The following is a 24,227-nucleotide window of genomic DNA, read 5'->3' as shown; positions in this document are numbered from 1 at the left end:
TATGTTCTGTTGGAAATTGTCCATATTATATGATGATTCTGTTTATGTCTGGCCAGTTTATGTGCTCTGTGTTCTCCAGAGCTGCTGAAGGGATGATTGCTGCTGAGTACTAAATGGATCCTCTAAGTCGAGGTACCAGGCTTGACTGCTCATACATAGCTGCATAACGTGGCATATGTTTTTATTCAGCACCAGTGCCATTAACCCTGGTTCAATACAAACATATACTGTACACATGGCTATGCGGTTGAGTGACATTTATCCATAGTCAAAAACAAAAACAATACAATGCACAAGTATAAATAATTAATAGATTTTTAATTTGAGGAAAAAACATATGAATAATAAATGATTCCATATGAATTATATATGACAATTAATAAGTGAATACCTACAACAATAAGCAACCATAAATGCTTATTAATATTCACTCTGAAATTAGTGGTATAGAAAATATTTAAGGTGCACCAATAAAGAGCAGATATTGAGCCATGCGCTCCATGTCTGCATCAGTATATTTGTTTGTACTAGTCAATATACCCCTTGGTAATAGGCCTATCTTAGTTTTTTCTTTTTTTTTGTTTTGAAATATTAGTTAGTTCTGTTATTGCTTGGTTCCTGGTTCTTCAGAGCCAAAGTACAGGTAGCTTTTCAATTTACCCCCTGTATAATGAATGCCTCCTTATCTGTAAAATAAAATACAGGCTGCAGTTGGGTAAAGGAAGGGACTTGATTATACAGAGCTCACTTTCTTAACTTTCCTGATTTCAGGGGGAGAGGTACAGGTATCGGACCTGTTATCCAGAATGCTTGGGACCTGGGGTTTTCCGGATAAGGGATGTTTCCGTAATTTGGAGCTCCATAACTTAAGAATGCTAAAAAAGTCTGCTATTGGCTTGTTTCGCCTCCAATAAGGATTACTTACTTTTTTTTTTTTTTTTACAAATTATTTGCTTATAATGAAGTCTATGGGACATGGCCTTTCCGTAATTCAGAACTTTCTGGATAACGGGTTTCCGGATAATGGATCCTATACCTGTAATACAATCAAAACTGTTTCTTCTATATAGCGAGAACAAAAAAAAAGTATATAAAGGTTAATTGCACCTTTAGCTGAATATAAAAGAAAGTACTGTCTCCCTCTAATAACATAAGAACAACATGTTATTGATAAGTACGGATCTGATTTTCTTGGATGCACAATGAAAGATTTTCCATCGATGAGACATATATTTAATTTATAAAGTTGGTCAGTCAGCCTATCAGTCTACTTCCAAACAGAACAAAATGAAGATGATGGCCAAAATATATGCAAACAGGGCTAGATTAAGGCAAAAGGGATTAATTTATTCCTTTGATGTAGGATGGCTATGAAAGTTTTCATTCATCTAGGTCATGGTATATCTAGTATAAGTAAATCTAGAGAAACTAGACTTGAATTCAAGTATTACGCAGCAAGTCCAATTGCTCTACATGTACTTATATTTGATGTAGGATATATAAGTAGGAGCTGCCGTATCTCTTATTTCACCCACAGACCAAGGTGCAACATGTCACTCTGACATACAATGTACAATTGTCTGGGGCTGTAATGTTTTTTTTAAAACCAAAGAGGTTGCTGGTTGTACAGTTATATGGAAGATGTTTCAGCTTTGTCGTGTTCAGAAGTGGTGGATTCACAACGAGGAATAATAGGTACTTATGAGAGAGTTAGGCATAAGTGTCAAAACACAATTATGTCACTTGCCTCTAATGTAATATAGTTCTAAGGCCTCTGAATAACATTGTAGATAGAATATGACTGATATAAGTGTGCCTGAAGCGCAGCAAAAAAAAAAAGTAAAAAAGTTACAGAGGAATTTTTTTTTTAATTTAAGTTGACTTTGATTTTCTCACCCGGTCACCCACAGTAATTCAATTTTATTCAATTTTAATTCCCCATAGAGAAGCATAGAATAGCACCATCTAGAGGAGACCGACAGTGTTGAAGTTAATAAAAGAAACAAAAGTTAATGTAAAATATCTATGAGCAGGAAAACAGTATTGTAGCCTCTGGTATACAGAAGCAAATATGGAAATATTATATGTTTTATGTAAAAGAAATTATACCCTAAGATTTTACATAATGTGGGATGAAAATATATATATTTGTTCAGATGAGCTTCCTCTCAAATGAAATCAAAATGTTCACGGTATACTCCAGGTACTGGAAGAATCAGTAACACAGACATGTCACTTGGAATGACCCTTTTGCTCACCGATCCACCTTCTTTCCCTCCTGTGATGTTGCTTTAAAAAATGCTCACTGCTGGGAAAGGTCCCAGGTCACGACTAAGAACTGGAGTCGCACATTGTTAAGGAGTACAGAATGGGATATACTAGGTTAGTGGGAGGAACGCTTAAAGCTACCCAAATATTAAATGGAAGAGAGAAGAAAAAGAGATCTTGGAGTATAGAGAACAGATGAAGCACTATGATGTTTAGCTGAGGGCCTTTAGTTGGGTGCGTGATATTCTCAAGAATACGTAGCAAAGCTGCCGTTGAACTTTCTCATATTTAGAATGTTATTAGGGCAGTAATAGGAATCCAATTACAAAATGATGAGCAGAAGAAGAGCTTGCTGATGAGTTGAATGAGCCTTAGCATGCATATTTATGAATATTAATTACAGTTATGTAAGCTGGCTTGGATCCTCTGAGACCTTCATGTGTAAACGTCTCTACCATTAATAAGGCTTTAGATTTCTTTAATTGAATATTGACATTTCACAGGGCAGATGAGAGAGAGTGAACAAGCTAGCAAATCCTGTCTCTGACTGTGCAAAAGTTCACTGCTGTACTCTGATTGGATCCTTGCCACGGGTGGCCCTCAGTCTCACCCTAAGGGTCTATTGTGCAAACAGATTTGTCCTGAAAACATTGTTTAAGAGTGTTATAATGTCATTCTGGGACTTAATCTATCATTTTCAACACATTCTTGCTGCTGGTATTTTTTGTATTGCATTATGTACAACGCCATGATGCCCATATAGTCTCACAAAAGTTTATTTATATCAGGTCAAAAAAAGAGACAAAGCCTGGCCCATTTTGTACTGGAAATATACGGGATCATTTACGATTGCAGTTGCAGCCATTTAACTTAGGCACAATTGTTACAAAAGGATGCCATTCATTATTCATATTCGTGTCCAAAGCTTCTAGTTGCACTTCACCCCATCCTTTGAATTTCCCACAGGGTTCCTATTAAAGCCTGGGAACCTTGGGGCTATTGTCACCTTGAAGGTAGTGATAGCCCCAGGGTTCCCATATTGGCCTGTGACAATTCTTGTGCCTTAGGAATCAGATGCCATTTTTGATGCTGATAGCTGGAAATGACGACTGGCCAACGCCAAAGGATTTTAGCCCAATTACATGTCATTCATGCTGAAACGTGGGCATAATTGCAAAAGGATCATAAGTGGATGCCAGTGGGTAAAGCCAATTTGATCACTGTGGATTTCCCAGACAAGACTAGGGAGATGGACCTATGTATTCTTTCTAGGAAGTTTGAATACTTTCTCCTCACTAAACAGCCCAAATTAATGGGAAACTATTGCTCCAAATCATCAATTATTATGAAATAGATGAGCAGACCTTCTACGTCACTAGGACATGCTTCCTGCGGGCTTCTTGTGTAGCAATTAAAACATAGAATCAAATAAAAAAAGCATATGTCCACTTAAATACATAAAACTTGTAGGTATAGTTCCCTTTTTGAGCAAATTTTTTTTTTAACTTTATTTATACTTTGTTACTTGTATACAATTAGACAAGCTTGTACCTTTAATAAAGAACTGTGAGTCAGAATATTAAACTGTTATATTTCGCCCACTTGCATTGCTATACAGTGTGGTGAGTATAAAACACCAGAGACCTTGGCATTTGATCTGATAGTTGTATTATTAAATGCAATACAAAAGTTATAGCTGTAAAATGTCAGAACATGTCTGTAATTCAAACAAATACAATCTAGCTCCCCGGTAATGTTTGCTTCTTGTTAAGTACTTGTAACGTTTGGCCCGTGGAGACCATCTGTTATAGGGTAGTGAAGCCATTTTTCTCTTGACCCCACTTGATATTTATTTTCTTCTATCGGCGCTAGTACGGGGATCAGCACTGCTCTCTTTGTGGCTCTATGAACAGATAGTTGGATGACTATTGAATTATAAAACACAGAAGGAACAGTATACTAGAAAGGATATTGCGGGCCGGAGAGAAAGAGATGCTTGTCAGGGCATGACTGGAGATAGTTGGGTTGGGTTAAGAACTTGTTCTGAACATCTTCATTTTCCAGTTGGGAGTTCTTATATTCTTTATGTATATAGCTCTGGCATATTCCACAGGACTTTGCAGAGATTATAACATTATTCACATCAGTCCCAGTGGAGCTTACAGTCTAGCGTAATGTAAGAAATGCTACCTACTGATTGGTTGCTATGGGTTATTAGATAAGTAGCAAACTTAAGACCTATTTTTACATTACCCCCTTGGGTCCTTATCACACACGCACTAGGGTCATTTTCATCAGGAGCCAATTAACCTGACTGTATGCTTTTGGAGAATGGGAAAAAATCAGAGTACCCAGAAGAAACCAATGTAGACACGGGGAGAACATACACACTACTTGCAGACTGTGCTGTGGCTTAAATCAAACCTAGACTCCCAGTGCCGCACAGCAGCATTTCTATCCTCTGCACCACCATGCTGCCCAGTGTTACAAACTAGGTATCTAAGAAGGCATGGTGAGATGGATGGTGCCAAGAAATGTAAATCTTGATTCAGAAAGCAGTTCTGTCACAGTCTTCCAGTTTACCAGAGCCACAGAAATGGCTACCTGGCAGACAAACACTTTGTACCCTTACCAATAAGCCGCCAGTAACCACAAAGTAGCAACTATAGGCAACTAATGTATAGTCCCAGTATGTCTTCTTCCTTCATACACCTGTGTTTTATTGTCTGTACTAGAATAAGCCCAGTATTTTAACAAAGATTAAGGAAGCCTCCTGGCCTGGAAATATACTTCTTTGTCTAATATAATGACATGAGTTATGCCCAGTTAATGGCCCTCAGGCTTTTAAAGTACAACTCCCATAACTCCAGACAGCTAAAGGTTCTGCTGATTTGATTTTTCTTCAGCCCAAAGGCTGTGGCAGAGAGCGCACACTCTTAAGCGTGCCTAGTTATTTCCAGTTTATGGATCAGGGCCTTCTCTGCAGGAGTACTCCCAATCTCATGCATAATTCCTTTGCATAGATCTTCATATGTAATTAGATGAATGGATTCCGAAGACTCTTCTCCAGCAAAGGAAACACAATTCACCATTAGTTTAATGTAAGTTACATCCCCTTTGGAAAGATTTGCCAGTATCCCATTGTTTTATTTGTATTAATAAAGAATTGGCCAGCTGCACAGTGCCTTACGGAATTCTTTACGTCAGCCACAATGGGTTCTTTTAGTATTTTAGCCATAGGAAGGAACAGAATTGCTCCGTTATAAATTGTTATGCTTTGTAATGGCTGTGCAAGAGCACTTTTCAATAGTGCTATTTGCATGTCGAGTTTTAATTAAGAGATAACTGTCGCCACAGGTTGACTGCATAAGGCTGCAATATCCAGCCGAGAGATAAATGCCACTGCCAAGCTTTACAGGTTGAGTAGCAAATGGGGGGTCTATAGTAGAAAATGGATTTATAATTAAAAGCATGAGCCAAAGTGATGCTGAATTTAGTTCTGGGTGTGTTAGATGAAAAAAAGTACTACCTTTTAACTTATGACATGACATTTTTCCTTGCGCACAAACAGGAACAGACTCACTGTTGGCAACCAGCATTGTGATCAAGTCTAGTGATAACTGCATATAGATGATGTGCCCTTTAGCTTTCAGCTGCACAAGAGCTGTACTATGAAATGAAATATAACCATAATGGACACACATTTGCAGAATGCTACAGCAGGTTTTTTTTTATACCAGACTTTCTTTGTCATCTGATTGTTATGGTTTGCAATATTTGCTGCCAAGGATGCATCTGGCACAGGGGTGTAAGCTTTATTGCATAAGAAAGACTGACACAGCGGTGGGTTATATTAACATAATAGTGCTGTGTGTGTGTTATGTTCTATGTGAAAAACAACAGCTTGAGTGGTGCAGAGATTAAATTCACCCAGTGACCATTACGTTATTCCTTCATATGGTACAAAGCCATTAGCTTTTGGTTAACTGGCTGCTACCTAGGACCTAGATTGCAACACAATTCAGGCAGGTTATATATAGGCATTATGGTTGAATGTGATGGACGTATGTCTTTTTTCAACCCAACTTACTATGTAACTATGTAATTCAGATGAGGCAGCAAGTATTAAGCCTTTAAAACATAGTTTCACTGACAATGGGGTGTGTCTGTAGAAGAGCCCAAAGCACTAAACAAGGGTCTAAGATTTGTGGTGATTTTTTAGCTGCTGTCCTAGATAGGCCTGCTCAGTGCCCAATGTGTCAGGAATACTGATGCCATTCTAGTCATGCATGCCTACAACATATTGACAGTTAGTAGATGGGGCAGGTACTTGTTTAAGAACAGCCATCAGAACACATGAGAACACATCATCAGAACAGATGATTAATTCAATGCAAGGCTTGTCAGTGGCAGAGAGGAGACATTTAGAAATATATAGCAGTTGATCTTTGTTGGGAGGCTAAGTCTCCCTAAATCTGCCCAAGATTACAGGCATATATATCTCTTTACCTTCTGCTTTCTGATTTTGTAAAATTCTCTGTCCTAAAGCATGAATTTATGGTTCCATAGCAGTGCACATACATTGCAAGTTGGTGGCCCATGGTAGAGCCTGAATATTTGAGCAGTATAGTGAGCAGTCATAGGGAGCTTACAATAAATTCAAATCATTTTCAAAGTAAATATTTTTGTAGGTAAAGCCCCAGCCACTGGTGTCTGATAAGGAAAGAGTATATCTTTGCAATCTGCCCGTGCTGGCTTCATCTGATTATTTTTATCCTAGAAGTCTGAGTAATCCTCAGTCTGTTCATTAGCGCACAATAAATAAATGATAAAGTGGAAACATATGTGGCTGTGAATGTTTCCTTTTGTTCGGCTCGTGTCGGACATGTAAGGTTAAGAAAACACAGCGAGTGCCTGAGAGTATTATAAGGGAGTGGACAGAATAAGAGATAAGAAATGAAAGAAAGACTGAAGAGAATTTTCTGTATCTGGGACATTTTACCTCTGCTGAAATTGAAGTATGCTGAAAGTGAATTATTGTGACTGTGGCAAATAAATACTTTCTAGATATGTCAGTGAATAACAGTAAAAAGGAAAAGGGGGAATAAACTGCTTCCTTTTACATAAACAATAAAAATAAGAATAAAAAAAGAAGAGTTGGGAGTAAGCATTCTGTGTAACAGAACTCTGCTAAGGGTAAAAATAATGTAGCCGCTTGGAGTCCCCTAAAATGTACACAGCTATGCATCATGGGATATTTGACTGCTGTAAAGCCTCTTACACATGTTGTTTTCAGGGCTCTGAAAAGCCATCTTGTTCATAGGTAGTTCCAGGAAGTTGTTCATTATACTGGGGAATCATTTGTCTTGCAATAGCTGGCATTATTTATACAAGTGTAAGAGCTAATGTCAGCAGCAATTTTGGGGGAATTTAGAGCAATTTTTTTGCCATCAATTAAAGCCAACTCCAGGTTCTGCTATAAATTGTGGAATTTTTTTTGGCGCCAGACTATTTCTGTTGCAAAAGACAACACTAATGAATAGCTTATAGGAATTATTTCCTTTGAGTATTGTTTCCCAACTAGACTCCCTATTCCCTATTAGACAATTTAGTTGCATTTACATGCCACCACTCTCCAAGTGGTAGTAGAAAAAGGGATAGATTTGGCATGACTAGGTGATAAATCTTATTACTAGACCTAAGTAACCAGTTTATATTAGGTCATAATATATATAAAATTAGGCCATAATATTAGGCCATAATATATATAAAATATGCAGTTACAGAAATGATCATGGTTTGGTAAACTGGATATGGTGATTTATGGGGGATTTTTTGCCAGAGGTTGTTATTGCCACAAATGCCATTGTCCTACACTCCCTAAACAGCTTCTTTGGGTTGTTCACCTTAAATTAACTTTTACTGTTATATTCTGAGACAAGTTGCTGTTGGTCTTCCTTTGTTATTATTTGTGGTTTTTGAATGTTTTAGCTTTTTATGTAGCAGCTCTCCAGTTTGGAATTTAAGCAGCCACCTGGTTGCTAGGGTCCCAATTACCCCAACAACCAGGCATGATTTTGATAAGAGACTGGTATATGAATAGGAGAGGTCCTGAATAGAAAAAAAGTTAAATGAAAGTATTAAAATTGTAGTCTCACAGAGGAAGAAAAATATTTCAAAAACTATAAAAAGTAAAAAAGTAAAAATTAAGACCAATTGTAAAGTTAACTTTACCACCATTTTCAGTAAAAATGTTCATGCTTCTTATATTTCTTGGGCTTGTGCTGGAGATGGATCAGGATACCCGCAGCCTTTATATTCCTATTTAGACATGATAAATCACAGAAGCATGGTACCATGGCAAATGTTCTTTCTCTTTTTACCTCATGTAAATATGCTGTATGTTTAAATGCAATACAATATACAAAGCAAGAATTACCGTCCAGTTATTGGTATAATCCTATCTTTCATAAATCTAGTAAGCACTACGCTTTGAGCTCTAGAGAAAATTTGTGCTGAGCTGTAATAGATTCTGATCCACTGAGGAAGACTTACCATTTTATCCTATGGAAAAACCAGTGATGAATTGTCACCTAGGATAATATTTTGAGAACATACTAGCATTTAATCCAATGTAAACTTGTGATAAATTGTTCTACACCATAGAAGTATTTACACCTGCCTCTCGGTGATGGCCTATAATGAGCTGTAAAATTGATATATTCTGCCAGCGTAAAGTGAATCTTCCTGTGATGCTATGGAAACTCTGTCTCATATATATATATATTTATATATATGCTGTGTGTAATTTCCAAATTCAGATTGATTCCCGCTGTTTGATTTTTTGTTTTTGTTATTGAGCTGTCTGACTGAACAAGTGCTGATTTATTTTCTGCTCAGCTTTCAATATTGAAAAATATATTCAAACACACATCGCTGTGCTTATGGGCGAAACAAATTATTGTATAAATAAGAACCATTAAGGTTTAATGCCTTTGGGAGCACACACGCTTAGTCTATAATTTGTCTAAATAAAAGTACATGTTTTAATATATATATATATATATATATATATATTAGAAAATCTTACCAGTGCTTTAGCATTAATGTAGAATAAACAGTTATTGCCTTTAACATTTACTCAGTTTGGGCCTGTCTTTTTTCTTTTTTTTGAACGACCCTTGGCCTCGCGAGCCGTTTGTTAGACATGGTGCTCCACCTACAGGCAACATCACATTCTCCTGTAAATCTTATTTGCTTGCTAGGTAGCAAGAGGGAAATATGCTGCTTGCACTGGATATATCTGTCATAGGACTACAAAAGTAAATGACATAGCATTCCATGCAGTTTTACATTGATAGGGAGGGGATTGCTATTATAATTTCTGATAACTGTTGCTAAATAGAAAAGGTTTTAAACAAAAATGTGATTAGAAATATATTATTGAGCATCAATTTCATTTTTTTGTTTGACTAAGGAATTTATTTTATGTTTGCCCGTTTCATCCATTCCAAAAAAAAAAAAAGATTTATTTTTGTTTTACAAAAATGTTTATTTTCATTCTCAGGTTCTCCCATGCCATCAACAACATCTAGTCCATCAGTTATTGAACAGTTACATTCCCCTTCTCCATCACCCCATCTCCATGACAACTCGAAGTGGTTACTAAGCACTAGTGGTAGCCGACCAATTCAAGACTCTGACACTGATGACGAATTCAGTGCCAGCACATGTTTGGTGCATCCTGCAGCTCTCTCAGAGTGTGTCCCATGTTATGGTAAGAATAGGACGTCCTGTCCGCAGTTTGAGTGCTTCTTTCTCACAATGTTATGTTAGCCTTTATTTTCTGCCAATGAAAATGATGATGCATGATCCATGCATAGTAGCCATTACCTACTATAAGTAATTATTTTTGCACAATAAGAAACCCATCTCTTGCTGGCATTTACTATTTAATTGCCCAGGTTTATTTAACCATATTCTTAATGTTGCCATTATATTGTCTGTAGAAAACTTATAATGCAGTGTTTTGTTGTGTCTGTTTGGTATTACTAATAGTGAATTATTTTTGGGGCAGTTCTTTGTTCTCTATCTTTGATGATGAAGCAGACTTTCCTGTTGCTTCTAATAGATAAGGAGTCCCATGTTCATGTGTGTTTATGTGTCCATCCGTGTAGGGTTCCCATACATCCCAGTTTTCCTGGGATCTTCCCCTTTTTAGCTTTTCCTTCTGGACGGGAAACTATAATGTTCTTTCTTTTCGGCAAGTGTCATGCAGTTTTTGTAAGAAACATGTATAAACAAATAAGGGCTTATATTTAAGGGTTAAGATTTTCTAATCCCTAATTTACTGTTACGGGTGGTGTGGAAAGGCACAGGAAAAGAGAGTCATGGTATAAAATTAGACCTTAGTAGAGTTCAGGGAATAGGCATCTGTTGAATGAAGACTACCAAATGATAGACTAAATCCTGATTAATCACTCAATAAGCAAGAGCTGGGCTAGATAGAAGAGCAACCTGAACTTCTTCCAAGGAGTGAGAAGGGTTCTGCAAGCTCCAGGTGCTGACCTGTATTTTGTTGTGGCAGGCCAAGAATTCCTGTTGTACTTCTCTGTCATCTAGTCTGTTAGTAGCAGTCTTGAGGAGTTGGTAGAACTCAGTAGTGTTAACTTTAGCTGTGTGATCTTCTGAGATGCTGACAGTCTCCCACAGCACAATTCCTATTCCTCAATCTCCTGCATGTCCTGTGGAGTCCCCCCTTAACTAGTCCCCCTTAACTTAATTTACTCATTGTGGGGGAGAGGGTTTCATTATTCATATTTTGGCCTCCTGTGGCAATGTCTGTTTTTCTGTGTCTGTACAGAAGTCTGAAAGAGTAATGCCAGTGCCATCCTACATTATACAAGCTATCCGAATAAATGAACGGTTCCTTGGTTTATAAGACTGTCAGTATTTATATAGTACGTTTCATGAAAATGTTGCAGTAGATTGTAGCATGAGTGCAGCTTATTAGATGACCAAGACAAGAGTAGAGCAGAGGAGTCGGTAACTAACATAATAATGGTATAAATAATTCTAGCTTTCTATGCTTAAAGATAATGTACTGGAGATTCCACTCCAAGAGAACCAGAGAAAATCATAAAAGTATGCTGGTATGTTGATAACATTTCCTAAACTAATCAGTCTTGAAATAACTTATAACAGTCAGTTTGTGATATGTTCTCCCAGACTCTTTATTTACTTTTATGTGTAAGTGATTAATATTAAATGTACCGGATACCATTATGAGGGGTTACAACTATAAAGTCCTGATCTAGTCATATGTTAAGTTACTTGTAGATTTGTTGATTAATATGTTTAGCTAAATCATTGATTCTGAATTAGTTTGGGTGTATCGTTATTTTTCAGGCTACATGATGCTGCCCCCATACACTTGCCATGCAGTGACAGCCCAGGAACTGTTCTATAACATTCAGCTACAAAGTTCCATGGTTCATGAGGGAATGCACAGATGACAAACAGACCAGATGTGTCTTAGCTCCGTCAGTGGAATGCTACAGTTGACTCTTTCACCTTTTTCACAGTGTCTAGTGCAGGGCAAGCTGGGAGTAAAAAAGATCTGAAGAAGCTAAATGAACTCCATTGTTCTACTGTTTAAGCTACTGCATATAATAAATACATGTGGGTATTGCTTACTTATTAGTTGAAAGGAACAGATTTGTCTTTAGTTGCCACATGAATGAAAATCAATGTTTTCCAGCATTTTATGCCAATATGTTGAATTTAGTAAATGTATAGACATTTAGGGGTTCTAAACTTTACCAAACTTTAAAGGCCTCATTTACATCCGCAAATTCAGTGAGCAAAGTACACTTGCAATAGCCTTGTGTTTTTCTCGCAATTAATTCCCATAATTCCAAAGTCATTGTGGACACAATAGTTAGGAGACTGGTCAGAAGCTCCAGGGTTCCCCTGCGTCAGTAGCAGCACCTTATTGGGAACAGAGGGCAGGAGGGACTGAGTGGCATCGAGTGCAAGTAGTGCATTTTGAAGCAAGTTCCCTTAATAATAGTGGTGTTACACGCCCACAGCACTTGCAGATGTAAATGAGGCCCTCAATTCTGTGCCTTTTCCAAATGCAATTTGCCTCCACCATGGTGTATGCTTTTTTTTTAAAAAATTAACGTTGAAAACGTCCAAGGTTTCAGTTTTTTGGAATCCTACATTTTCTCAGCATTCCTACGTCAGATGCATGTTTTGCTCCTATCACACGTTATGAGCATCTAAAAATCAATATTTAACTCGGCCGTGGCATTTCACCCATAAGCGCGGCCGTGCCAGTTTAATAACTGGTAGTGACTGAATTCATTAATCCATTGTGAAATGTCAAAAGTGTTAGGCAGCTTGTGTTGCTTAAGAAAACTGTTCATTTTCCTATTCAGCTGTGCCTTTAATGTGGAAATAACATTTGTGCTACAGGTACATATAATGTGGCATATATTTTTAGATGTGAATGACAGTAGTTATGACAAACTATGTCTCCAGTTACTTGTATCCAAGATCTAAAAATGCAATGCCATTAATCTAATCCATTCTCTAGAGGTTTACATTTTTCCCCTTTGTGGCACCTTTTTTCAGCAATACATAATTTTATTTTTTTCTACAGATTCCCATATTGTGCATTTTATTTGGGCTTATACATTATTTGTTATAGATACAGGAATAAGGTTGTAAGATGCTGTCTGCAACATCTCTGTCTTAGCATATAAGCAAAAAGTCTTTGCTGTTATGTACACACCTTCTCCTTGAGTCACTATGGGAAGATGATGGTAGAATATTTTAGCCTCACTCCTCTTACTGGGGTCAGGATGGTTTATAGCAGTGGACTTTTTTAGTTCAGATCTCCCTTGGAGGTCCAACTTTTGGTCATGGCCCCTTTAGGCCATACCAAGATTATAAGTATGGGATAATATTGGTGTATTGGCCATTAGGTCATAGCTTCAAAAATATCTAAGATATAATATTGCCCTACTTTACCTTAAAGCTAGGCTTTCAGGCGTGTCTAGGAGAGCAAGTAGGCATACCAGCGCACACAATAATTGGTTTTGGGTGTAACTACAGATCTGAGCCCTACAGTTTCGGAACCACTATAGAATGTGTATAAAGAGCTACTGTCTTCCTTTCTGTGTTGCTTATTCTTTCTAGTATAATAAATGATCTCACATCTCTAATTATGAGCAGATTCCAACTGGAGTTTGTGTCATTTTGTATTTGTACTGTTTAGTAAAATTGTAATTGTGTTCCTAGTTTTTTTAAGCTTAAAAAAAAGTATAGCAAAAGCCATTTATTACAAAAAAAATATTTTTGTGATGCCTCATACATTACATAGTTCTTCTATACGTTATACTAATATATAACTTATTTAGAGTTACAATTCTTATTATACAAGAACATGTTAGATTATAGAACATCCTTTTGCATCCTATACCCCATATGCTCAGGAGCAGTAACACATGGCACCCAATCAGATGTTTGCTTTTAAACAGGTGACCAGGAAATTCTACCTGCTGATTGGTAGCTATGGGTTACTGCTCCTGGGCAAATGTAGTGCCTTTTATTGCATAACTCCATATGAGCATTACAAATTGACACCTTAAAAATATATGTGCCAACCAACAATAAGACTGCTTTAGCCAAATCAGAAAACTGCTCAATTAATTGCAACAATATCTTATACATGACCGGAATTGAGTGAGTATAGAGACAAGCATCAGAACACATGTCTCTTTTGTTTTTGGTTGGAGGGAGGGCTTCAGACAAATTGGGATTAATTGCATGAGATAGAGTAGTCTCTGAAGCATTATGCTGCTTATATACAAATATACTCAAGGTTGATCTAGTCCCTTGGGAGGGTTCAGTTTAAGACCTGTTGACACTGGGTCATCCTTTAGAAATTTAGATGAAAGTAGGTTTTACCTGCAGCAATAAAAAGGAGCTATTTCAGAAAGCGCTGTCAAGATGTCAAAGTCAACACTCATGGTGGCTGGTATTTTATTTCCATTACCAAACCTTGTAAAAGGGGTTGCTTATCTATTCAGCGAAAAAGGGCTAAAGTTGGGATACCTCCTTATTAACGGATATAGAAGATAAATCTGCTTGCTGTTTTGGGGTCAAGAAGAAAATAAGTGGCCTCATCTATGATGAAATTCAATATTGTTATCTGATTTGTTTGCTGTGTCCTGGATCCATATAAATATGAAGCACACAGAATATGCATTATCGGCAGAACATGATGAATAATTACTTAATTATAGTAGTAGGAAGCCTAGATTAAAAATAATAATGGTACTGTGCAGTGCAAAATATTGTACTAATTAGTTTCCGTATATAGCAGCTTTGGTTCTTTCCTTCAGTGCCCTTCCTGTCAGAATTCTTGTGCTTCTGCCCTCCATTGTTGTGACAGCATACCGAATGCCACCCATGCTTACCTTGGGTAGGGAGGGGGTCACGAGTGTGTAGCTGACATTAGAAGAACAAAAATCTGTTTAAATAGAAATGTAAACCTTAAAGTTAGTCCAGTGGTGACTTGTTGTTGTCCCTGGGTAAGTGCTGTCTGAGGCTCCCACGTTGCCTGTACTGAATATATCAATTTGCCGGAATTCAGCCTGGGAGCACATCCCTATTGATGGCCAAACATCTCAGTCTGAACTCCTCCTTATGTGGGTGACTGGTTTTGTACTCTACAAAAGCAAAAACAAAGATTTAGCCAAATACCAATTAAATGCAACATCTAATTTGCTTATATGAAATATTTACCCACATGAAAATCTTATTGTATCTAGAATCAAATCCTGTGTCCAGTGCATACACCCTTCCTTCCATACATTTATATATGCTCTTATTGCAATGCAGTATGTGTATTGGCCCTGTGCAAAGAATTTTCAGGGTCAACACACACATGCTGCACTGTGAACAGCACTTCGTCATCTGTTTTTAACTCCTTGATATCTAGATTTATAAAAAAAAATCGAAAAAATCTTTGCTTTTTACAGAAACAAAATTATTCATATAATGGTAAACCTTTTTTAGAAATGTTATTTGTTCTACCCATTATCTGTACTGTATAACTTAAATTTTAGTCCAGCTGTAACAATAATTTCTAATCTCTTTGTAATTAAGTTCTTCTTTCCCTTTGTTCAGAACCTCTCTTTTCCCCTCTTCTTTATTTTGTTCAGTCACCCTGATGAAATACACAGCCTGCAATTACAATATTAGTGGTTACTTTCAAGATTTAATAATAACATTGTAATTGGATGGCCCCTAAGGTTAATTGGAGCACATTCTTGGTTTGGCTATAGCAGGTAAAGGAGTTTAAACTAACACCACCATCATCCCTAGCCAGCTATTAGTGAGTGGCAGAGGATTGTGGGAGTTGCAGTTATAGTACAACAAGAGGGCTGCTCTTAATCTAGTTTCCTTTTATAACTAGAATACACAGGATCACTGGAGCTCCTGACCAAAGTATATCCCATTTTATTTTAGGGATTTAATATACAGCAGTAATGAATGGGGTGTGCAGTTGGGTAGATTTCATATTAGGGGACACAGACATTTCAAGAGGAGTCAGTCTGGGAGAATGGGCAGCTGAGGTAACTAACCCATAAAGATTGCCTTATAGGAACTAGCACATACTGCCTGCACCTGCTGTGTGTTACACATAATTCATGTATAATAGCTTGGTTTAACCTATGAAACCAAAGGGGACCGCTTGAAAAAAAAGAAATTGAAACAGGACAGAAATGTATAAAATATTGACCCGTTTGCATCGCATTAAATTTTGAGGTCCCCTGTGCATTTTACCCTCTGCTGTTGAAGTATATCTGTAGCGTTAAGCATTTCATTAATGCGGTCGCACTATTTTATCTGTGCCTGCATTTCAGATGCAGTAGACAGGGGCTCAATCGTATGTGCCTAATAAGGTTTTATGGCTGCTCAGCAGGACAAGGCAGATTAAAAAAAAGAATTCTGTTTCTATGTTTTTTTTTTATTGTACAAAGAATTGTTTGTAAGCAGTTGCGCAGGTCTGTGTGCGGATGCATGGGTGACATGAATCATGCTGTCACCGTGCCATTAGGAGCACATAGGAACGCAACCCTAATATTGGAAGGATGCAGCAAGCTGACTATAAGACACATCAGGCTCTCTCTTGCTCTCCCAAGACCTAGGATTTCTATTGTCAGATGCAGTGGGCATGAAAGCAGCAATTTTACAGCACAAAAACTCCAATAACATTTACTGCGGTTGGCTGAGATTGAAATGCACACAGTCACTGCTCAGTCTTGGTTGCTTAAGCACCAGCTCCCCTTGGCGCTTGGCCAGTTTGTGCATTTCAAAAGGGAGACAAGTTCTTTAAAGAAAGACTTTCCCTTATAACTTGCTGTGGGGAGAACAGACTGATCAGGCATAGGGTTATTGCATTACATACTTGACTATGCAGAGTGGAATGCACTGACTAAATTGGCAGAATTATTGGGCTCATTTAAATAAGTGCGAGGCATAATATCATTGCCAAACAGACACTATACCAAGTAGCACTGTGTTATTTGCAGTGTGTTTGCTGTTCTGCTCATATGAAATCCATCTGTATTTATTTGTAAAAGACAAATGCTTTGCCTGGAACGACTGCTCGGCGCTGCACATGTAATGGTTTGGCGATCCACGGAATAATCCTCTTTAACCCTTTTTTATAACTGTCGCTGGTATCTGGAGAGAGTCCAGGCTCCAGTGTATTTGACTAAACATGCACCGTAGCAGCCAAGCCTTCTTTAAAATGAGACTGCTTTGTGTCACAGTGTCTGTCGTTGTTTCCTTTTTTAGACAAATTCACATAACTTGGTCTTTTCAAAAGTATTCAGATATATTCATGTTAACCCTTAAGCAGATGAACAGTTCCAGAGCACAGGTTGAGTTCCTCCTAAAGGTCCCCATACACTATAAGATCCGCTCGCTTGGCGATGTCGCCAAGCGAGCGGATCTTTACCCGATATCCCCACCTACGGGTGGGCGATATCGGGTAGCAAGTTGCTTGGGGCCAAACGATCGGATTACATTTGCGGCCATGGGCAGTCGGTTCGGGGACCGCATCAACGAGCCGATGCGGTCCCCGATCCGACTGGATTTTCTAACCTGGCCGATCGATATCTGGCCAATTTCAGGCCAGATATCGGTCGGCCAGGCCGCTCGTTTCTTCCCATACACAGGCCGATTAGCTGCCGAATCGGTCCAAGGGACCGATATCGGCAGCTTCTATCGGCCCGTGTATGGGGGCTTTTACTAAGGGGCAGATTTATCAAAATGTGAGATTAGGGCTCATCACAGATAAATTTACCTATTTTTCAATGGGATTTTAAAAAGCATATTTATCATTGGGTGAAAGTTAGAATTCACCATTTGATAAAAAAATGCTTCTAAAAATCCCATAGGAATGAATAGAAAGAAGTTGAATTTTTCTGTGGTGAGCTCTAATCTCACATTTTGATAAATCTGCCCCTTACAGATTGTTCCCATGCTTTGATTAGTTATACCTTTTATATTCAGCTTTGCAACAGGGACAGGCTAAACTTGACAAATGTCAGGGAGTTTTATTAACTTGAGGTACAGTCACTAGAATTGTGTTTACACCTTATCTGTGAAATATATATTTTATGTAGTTGCAGCCATTAGTACCAAATCTTTAACTGCCCCTTCCCTGCATTGCATTTTAGCAGAAGTGCAAATACAAAGGGTGATTTATCAACCGTCGAGTTTGATTTTTTTTTTTGGCACTTAAAAAACTTACATTTGAGTTATGTTTTAAAAACTTGAATGTCAGGCTAATGTCAGACCAGGCGTATAGCGTATATTTTCGGTAAGCTGACTTTACATTCTCTCGCGTTTTTATGTGGATATCAGCTACATGTGCCTGCACCCAAGCGTATTCCATTCATTCGGGTGCAGGCACAAGTAGGAGGTGTTTTTCAGCTTGCCGAAAATATACATCATACACCTGGTCTCAGGGCCAGATTTCTGTTTTGGGCGCCCCGAGACCGCCCCTGTCGGTCGCCCCCTCCCCACCCATGCGCATGCGCGAAAGCGCGGCCCCCAGTGTGCATGCGCGAAAGCGCGGCCCCCAGTGTGCATGCGCGAAAGCGCGGCCCCCGCGCCCCCCCCCGTGCGCATGTGCGAAAGCGACCCCACCATACGGAGCAGTGGGGAGAGGTCCCGACTGCTCCGTATGGGAGCCAAATTTAAAAATTTTTTTGCGGCGGGGCAGCATTAAGCCCCTAAACTTCTGCCGCCCTAGGCCCGGGCCTTTGTGGCCTCTCCACAAATCCGGGCCTGCCTGGTCTGACATTAGCCTAAAACTTTGCCATCTAAAAGCTTGCGAGTTTCTGTAGAAGTCAAGGGAGTTGTCCAAGGCAAAGTCAAGCCATTTGTTCAATTCGAGTTTTATTCGTTTGTTTCGAGTTTAAAATCGAATATTAAAGTATTTGAGTTTTTTTATTCACACAAGTTTACCACTTTAATAAGCACTCACTTATTAAAGTGGTAAACTTTCAATATGAGACTTTAAAGAAACAAACTCCCTTAGCATTTCCATTGTGAGCCTTGGTGCTGGCTAAGTCACAGTACATAAGTTAATGCACGGACATATCAATGCACATATGAAAATGCCTTATTGTTATACTTGATGCTGGCTAGTTTGGGGGGGGGGATAAAATCATTATGCTGTATTTAAAACAAAGTTCATTTACCTGCAGCTTCCTACTTGCTGCACCTTTTTTGCCAGAGGCACTTCTTTTCTTTTCCAGTAGCCAGACCCCTCTTCCTCTCTATAGTAAGCCCATGTAAGAAGGGCATCCCTTTCTATTGATTTTTGTTTGTTTTATCTTCTTTCAAATCCATATGCCTGATTCCCATTGTCACAGTGCTACAGGATAAGGGATAGTTTTATAAATAAAAGATAGCCCCAGATTATAGTTATTTTACATGTTACAAACATAGACTCAAGCCTTATATCCCTTTAATTTTAATTTCCCAGTTAGTGAGAGAAAGTTAGCATGCCCCTAGTCAGTTATTTCCCAAAGCTGTAAATATTCTCAGCCTTCAAGATCCGTGTATTTCAGATCCTGGACAGAGAAAAATGTTACAGTGAAAAACCAAGCAGCCATAACTGTTGCTTTAATCACTAGTCAATGCCATGAAATGTACAAGAAACAATAAAGTGCAGGATTCCGGGGAGTGCTGGAGTCTCCTGGCAGGAAGAGCCAATGATGTTTGAACCACATGTTGCTCACAAGCTGTGGGCTGGAGATCTTGGCATTAGAATCTCAACAATCAAGGCATCACGTAGCTTCAGTAGAAGTTTAATATCCGAACACAGCGTGGGCTTTAACAGGCTGTGGTTGTTATTAGCCACTAGGTGCCTAGTTCTGTTTTTTTTTTCTTTCTTTCTTCATTAAAAGTGCTTACTTTCCTTTGCACTTTGGAAAAGTATATAGGATCCTGGCTTCAACGAAAATCCACTTTTCTTTGCTGCCAAACAAGCACTTTTCTAAAAGAAACAATGCTTAATATGTGTCCCTTTTTTGTTGTCAGACTTTTTTTTTTTTGCCAGCTGCATATCTATGTTTCAATGCTTTTTCTTCTGAAATGTAAATACCAATGGTCATATGTTGTTAATCATGGTTCTGGTTTTCTATATTTGTAATACTTGGGAGCTGGTGAAGACTGCAGCTGAGCAACATGATCATATTTTAGGCTTACAGTTGTACAACTGCTGGAAACGCCTCAAGGCAAACTGACTTCAGCAGGTCATGGAGTGTATTTTTGTAGCAGTAGGTGTCTTTCAGCATTAGGTCGCTTTGAGTCAAAGATTAAATAAAAAAGTATGATTTATGTGGTGCTATCCTGTTCTCCACTTAAATAATGCATTTATTCTTGTTGTTGTACCCAAGCAATACAAATATTAATTCTGTTAAAAGCAGTCTCTCCTCAACATTCTTAGCTCTTCATGATATATAGAAATTCATGTGAGAGATACAGTTTTGGGCTCAATCACTGTATTGGCTATGAACATACTGTGTAGATTTGTCATATTGATTCCCTCTGCTATTACTGGACACTTAGGTTATTGCTCCTATTGATAGCAGATCTAACCTCAGCTTCTAAGCCACACCTATCTGTTGTGAGAGGGTCATTGCATATTTTAGAATTAGAATTTAGAATTTGACAGAGTTTACCACATAAAATTTCACCCACTTTCCATTCATTCCTATGGGACATTTAGAAGCGTATTTATCAAATGGTAAACTCAAACTTTTACCCATTAATAAATAAGCCCATAGGAAATGAATAGAAAGTCAGTAAATTTTTCTGTGGTGAAAAATCTATCCCTAAATAGCAGAATAACCACCAGAGGTTGGGCCGCACAGGTTGAACCTGCGGGGCACCAGTTGGACAGCACTGCTCTACACTGTTAGTATTATTATGCTTTATTTATATTGCACCAATATATTCTGCATCACTTTACAGAGATTATGCATAATTGACATCAGTCCCAGTGGAGTTTACAATCTAAGGTTCCTATTACACACGCAAAGGGGGTAATTTATAAAAACTGGGCAGATTTGCACCTTGGCAGTAACCCATGGCAACTAATCAGAAGTCTGCTTTCATTGTTATACGTGCAGCTGGCTGAAAAAATGTAATCAATTTATTTGCTGCCCAGGTGAAAATCTGCCCAGTGTTTATAAATGAGCCCCACTGCGTTCAGTTTTATCAGTTATCAATAATATTGTGTGTTGTTGAAGGAAACTGGAGTTACCCATTCAAGCAGGGGGAAACATACAGACTACATGCAAATAGCGCTGTGGCTGGAATCAGACATAGGGCACCAGTGCTGCAAAGAAGCAATACTAACCATTGTACCACCATGCAGCAGCTCATTGAGTCCATACTGAGCATGTGGCGTTGGACAAGGCTCCTGTCTCCTCTGTAAACTCAGTGTTTATTGGCCAAAAGAACAGCATTTTTATATTTTTCCTAACTAACTTATACGTCTATAACAGGCTAAAAAAGATGAGAAAATGGAGCAAAACAGATAAAAAGATATACAGCCCCATAGTGATTAGGTTGGATTGCTCAGGTTCATAAAGCTCTGTATGTGCTAGTATGCTCCGGGCAGTCTTATTTAAAGATTCATTTCCACAGTAGCTGATTGTCTATTACAAAGACGAAGGGTATTTGTCCAGGACCTGCAGAGAAATCCCTTTAGGAAGCAGAAATGGATGTTCTAGAGAATTGGGCTTCCTGATTCTTTAAATGGGCCCAGCATTCCTATCAGGCTGGTACAGATGGGTCTGGCCAGTAATTGCGGATAGGATGAGCTGCACAACATGGGGCGCGTGGGAGCAAAGTGCGCTTTGTTTTCAGGCAGAACAGCTTCAGATTTCGATAGGCTCACGTTGCTCACCCATTTCTGACACGCCGCTGGCTTGACAGCAGGCACCGTCGGCAGAGGTGATGAAAATGTGAAAGGGAAAAGATGGTTGTTTCTTTGAAATGTCTTTGCTGGGTAACAGGAGCTGAATTACATCTTTAATTGTTAAACAAATCACTGCTCATTATGCTCATGGTATGGGGCTGCATTCATCTCCATGCTGGCTCCGAACCAGATAACGTAACAAAGATAGGGAAGTATAATAGGAAAATTGATCTGTGCTCGGAGGATTTCTTTGTGGCAAATAATGAGCAATGTCCTTTATTGGATATTCTGTTTCTTGTGTTAAATCAGTGTTTCTAGCTACGAGGGAATTCCCTAAATTGGCATAGCATGAACCTTATATGCATAATAAGAGCTCTGGCCCTATTATTCTCTCTCAGACTGATAGTCATTAAAATGATCACCACCTGAAAGCCATTAGGAAAGCAGACGGGGGCCTGTAATATCTAATAAGCTGATTTCACTAGAGGTGTCTTGCTACACAGAAACTTGTCTCTAGAACAAGGGTGGCTAATGTTTTTGAATGATTCTTTTAAAATTGCAGTAATGGTACTGTATGCATAGCAGTGTATATGGCAATGGCGATAATATGGCGGCACCTTGCAGAATTGTCCTGGGGGCTCTACTTGAGGCAAGGAAATCAAGGGGCAATAGATAACACCCAATAATATTACTAATGAGTTCTCAGCAAGCAAATTTCTATTAGCCAAATGAAGCAAGCTTTTAAATTTGTGTTTGGGCCATAGAATAAAACTTCATACTGCCCAAATCTTACAGGTATTAGGAAGATCAAGAAAGGGTGCTCCAGTGCATCTATGCCATAATCTGACATTAAGTTGTATGTCATACTTTATAGTGGGCAACTGTCCCTGTGGAAAAGTAGCAGGGCACCATCCTTATGTTGGCAAGGGAGAGAAAATAGCTACTGTAAGCTAATATAACATATATCTGAAATATAAGGGTCTAATCAGACTGATAAGGGAGAAATGGTCTCCTTGCATGGAGTTAAGCTTAATTACTTGCTGGAAATTCTGACTGACTTACACCATTAGAAATTGTGATAGGCTTGCAGGGCACAGGTCTGTTATGCTAAAGGTAGAGGAAAGTGCAACAGAAATATCCAAATACTTCTCTGTCAGTCTGTACTTCGCTATCTCTCATTGCATCTCTCTCTCTGTGGGCTTCATTAACTATTGCCCTGTGTTCAAATACAAGAGCAATAAAGGGTATGAAACCCACCCCTTAGATCTTATGTACAGAAGACTCTGCGCCTTTCTGTTGAAGTCAAGGCAGCCCTTTCCTTACAGCATGCCATAGGCAAATGGTACATTCAGGGCTCTCCTGTGTCTTGCAGCCCATGGCACTACCTAGTCTACACATCTGAATGATGCACAAACTGGGGGGGCGTTTTAGAGAACAGTCCCCTAGCCAACCCCTGTGAATGCTGAACTGTAATAATCCAATTTAGGAGTGGAAAGCTGCTAGAAATGGGGCAATATTTTTGTACTATGCACATGCAGATAGATAGATAGATGATAGATAGACAGATGATAGATAGACAGATTATAGATAGATAGTTAATGTTTTTTGTATTTAACTCCCTATGAATATATATATGAAATATATAATATGAACAGCTATGGCCTATTCAACCTTTCCAGTTCCGCCTCCTATAATATCAGATACACTAGTTATTACCATAAGCCATTTATATTAACTCATAATGAATTCTCTGGGCAGTCTGGTGAACTCATAAGTACATTATAGTTTGTTTTCAATTATGGTTATTACAAGTTTTGCATAATACAGTAGTAATGTATTCACTGGGAGGAATTCAATCCAGCCTGAAAGATCTTGCAGGATAAATGTAATGCATTATAAACCATGATTAGGAAGCATTTTTTAAACCCACACATTTTAATTAAAATAAAAGGCTGGGTTGTGTGTATTTATTGACTAGGTTGCCTTTGGTAGGGGTGGGGCCATCCTTACCACTAGAGGCACTGCCTGAACACCAGAGAGGTTGCTATGTGGCTCGTTATTGAGATTTCTCCTGCCCTTATACTGTTTAAGCTGTCCCACTATGGGCGGTGCCCTGGTTAGTTGCCTCTTCTTGAACCCCCAAAAGTAATGTTTATTCTTAAATACTAGGCTGGTGTTTGTTGCTGTGCGCTCAAGGTGTGTGGCTGTGAAACCGTAAAAGCCGCTTTCGGTCCAATGGCCACTCTTATTAATGTGTGGCATGTAGCACGATGCTAAATTCAAAGTAAAAAATGATTTAATTTAAAAAGAGAAGATGAAAGGATGTAAAGAAGAAAGGGAAATGCATAATCAAATATTCACTTTAACTGAAGTGAGAAAATGTAATTTGAGTTTTTCTTTATGTGACAATCCCTTGTCCAGACCTAAGGCAACA

General features: G+C 38.5%; 1 protein-coding gene across 8 annotated transcripts in view; it reads left to right on the top strand.

Annotated features, from left to right (window-relative positions):
• tenm3 (teneurin transmembrane protein 3) overlaps window positions 1-24,227 on the top strand; it is a 580,699-nt gene that overhangs the window by 388,995 nt on the left and 167,477 nt on the right. For all 8 annotated transcript variants that reach the window (XM_031895448.1, XM_031895444.1, XM_031895443.1 and 5 more), the window contains one exon: window positions 9,836-10,045. In XM_031895448.1, the coding sequence (XP_031751308.1) occupies window positions 9,836-10,045 (210 nt within the window). The remainder of the gene's footprint in view (window positions 1-9,835; window positions 10,046-24,227) is intronic.

This window comes from Xenopus tropicalis, chromosome 1 (genome assembly GCF_000004195.4).
Source record: "Xenopus tropicalis strain Nigerian chromosome 1, UCB_Xtro_10.0, whole genome shotgun sequence".
NCBI lineage: Eukaryota > Metazoa > Chordata > Amphibia > Anura > Pipidae > Xenopus > Xenopus tropicalis.
Note: the sequence above shows the minus strand (reverse complement) of the source record. Positions and strands in the feature narration are given on the sequence as shown.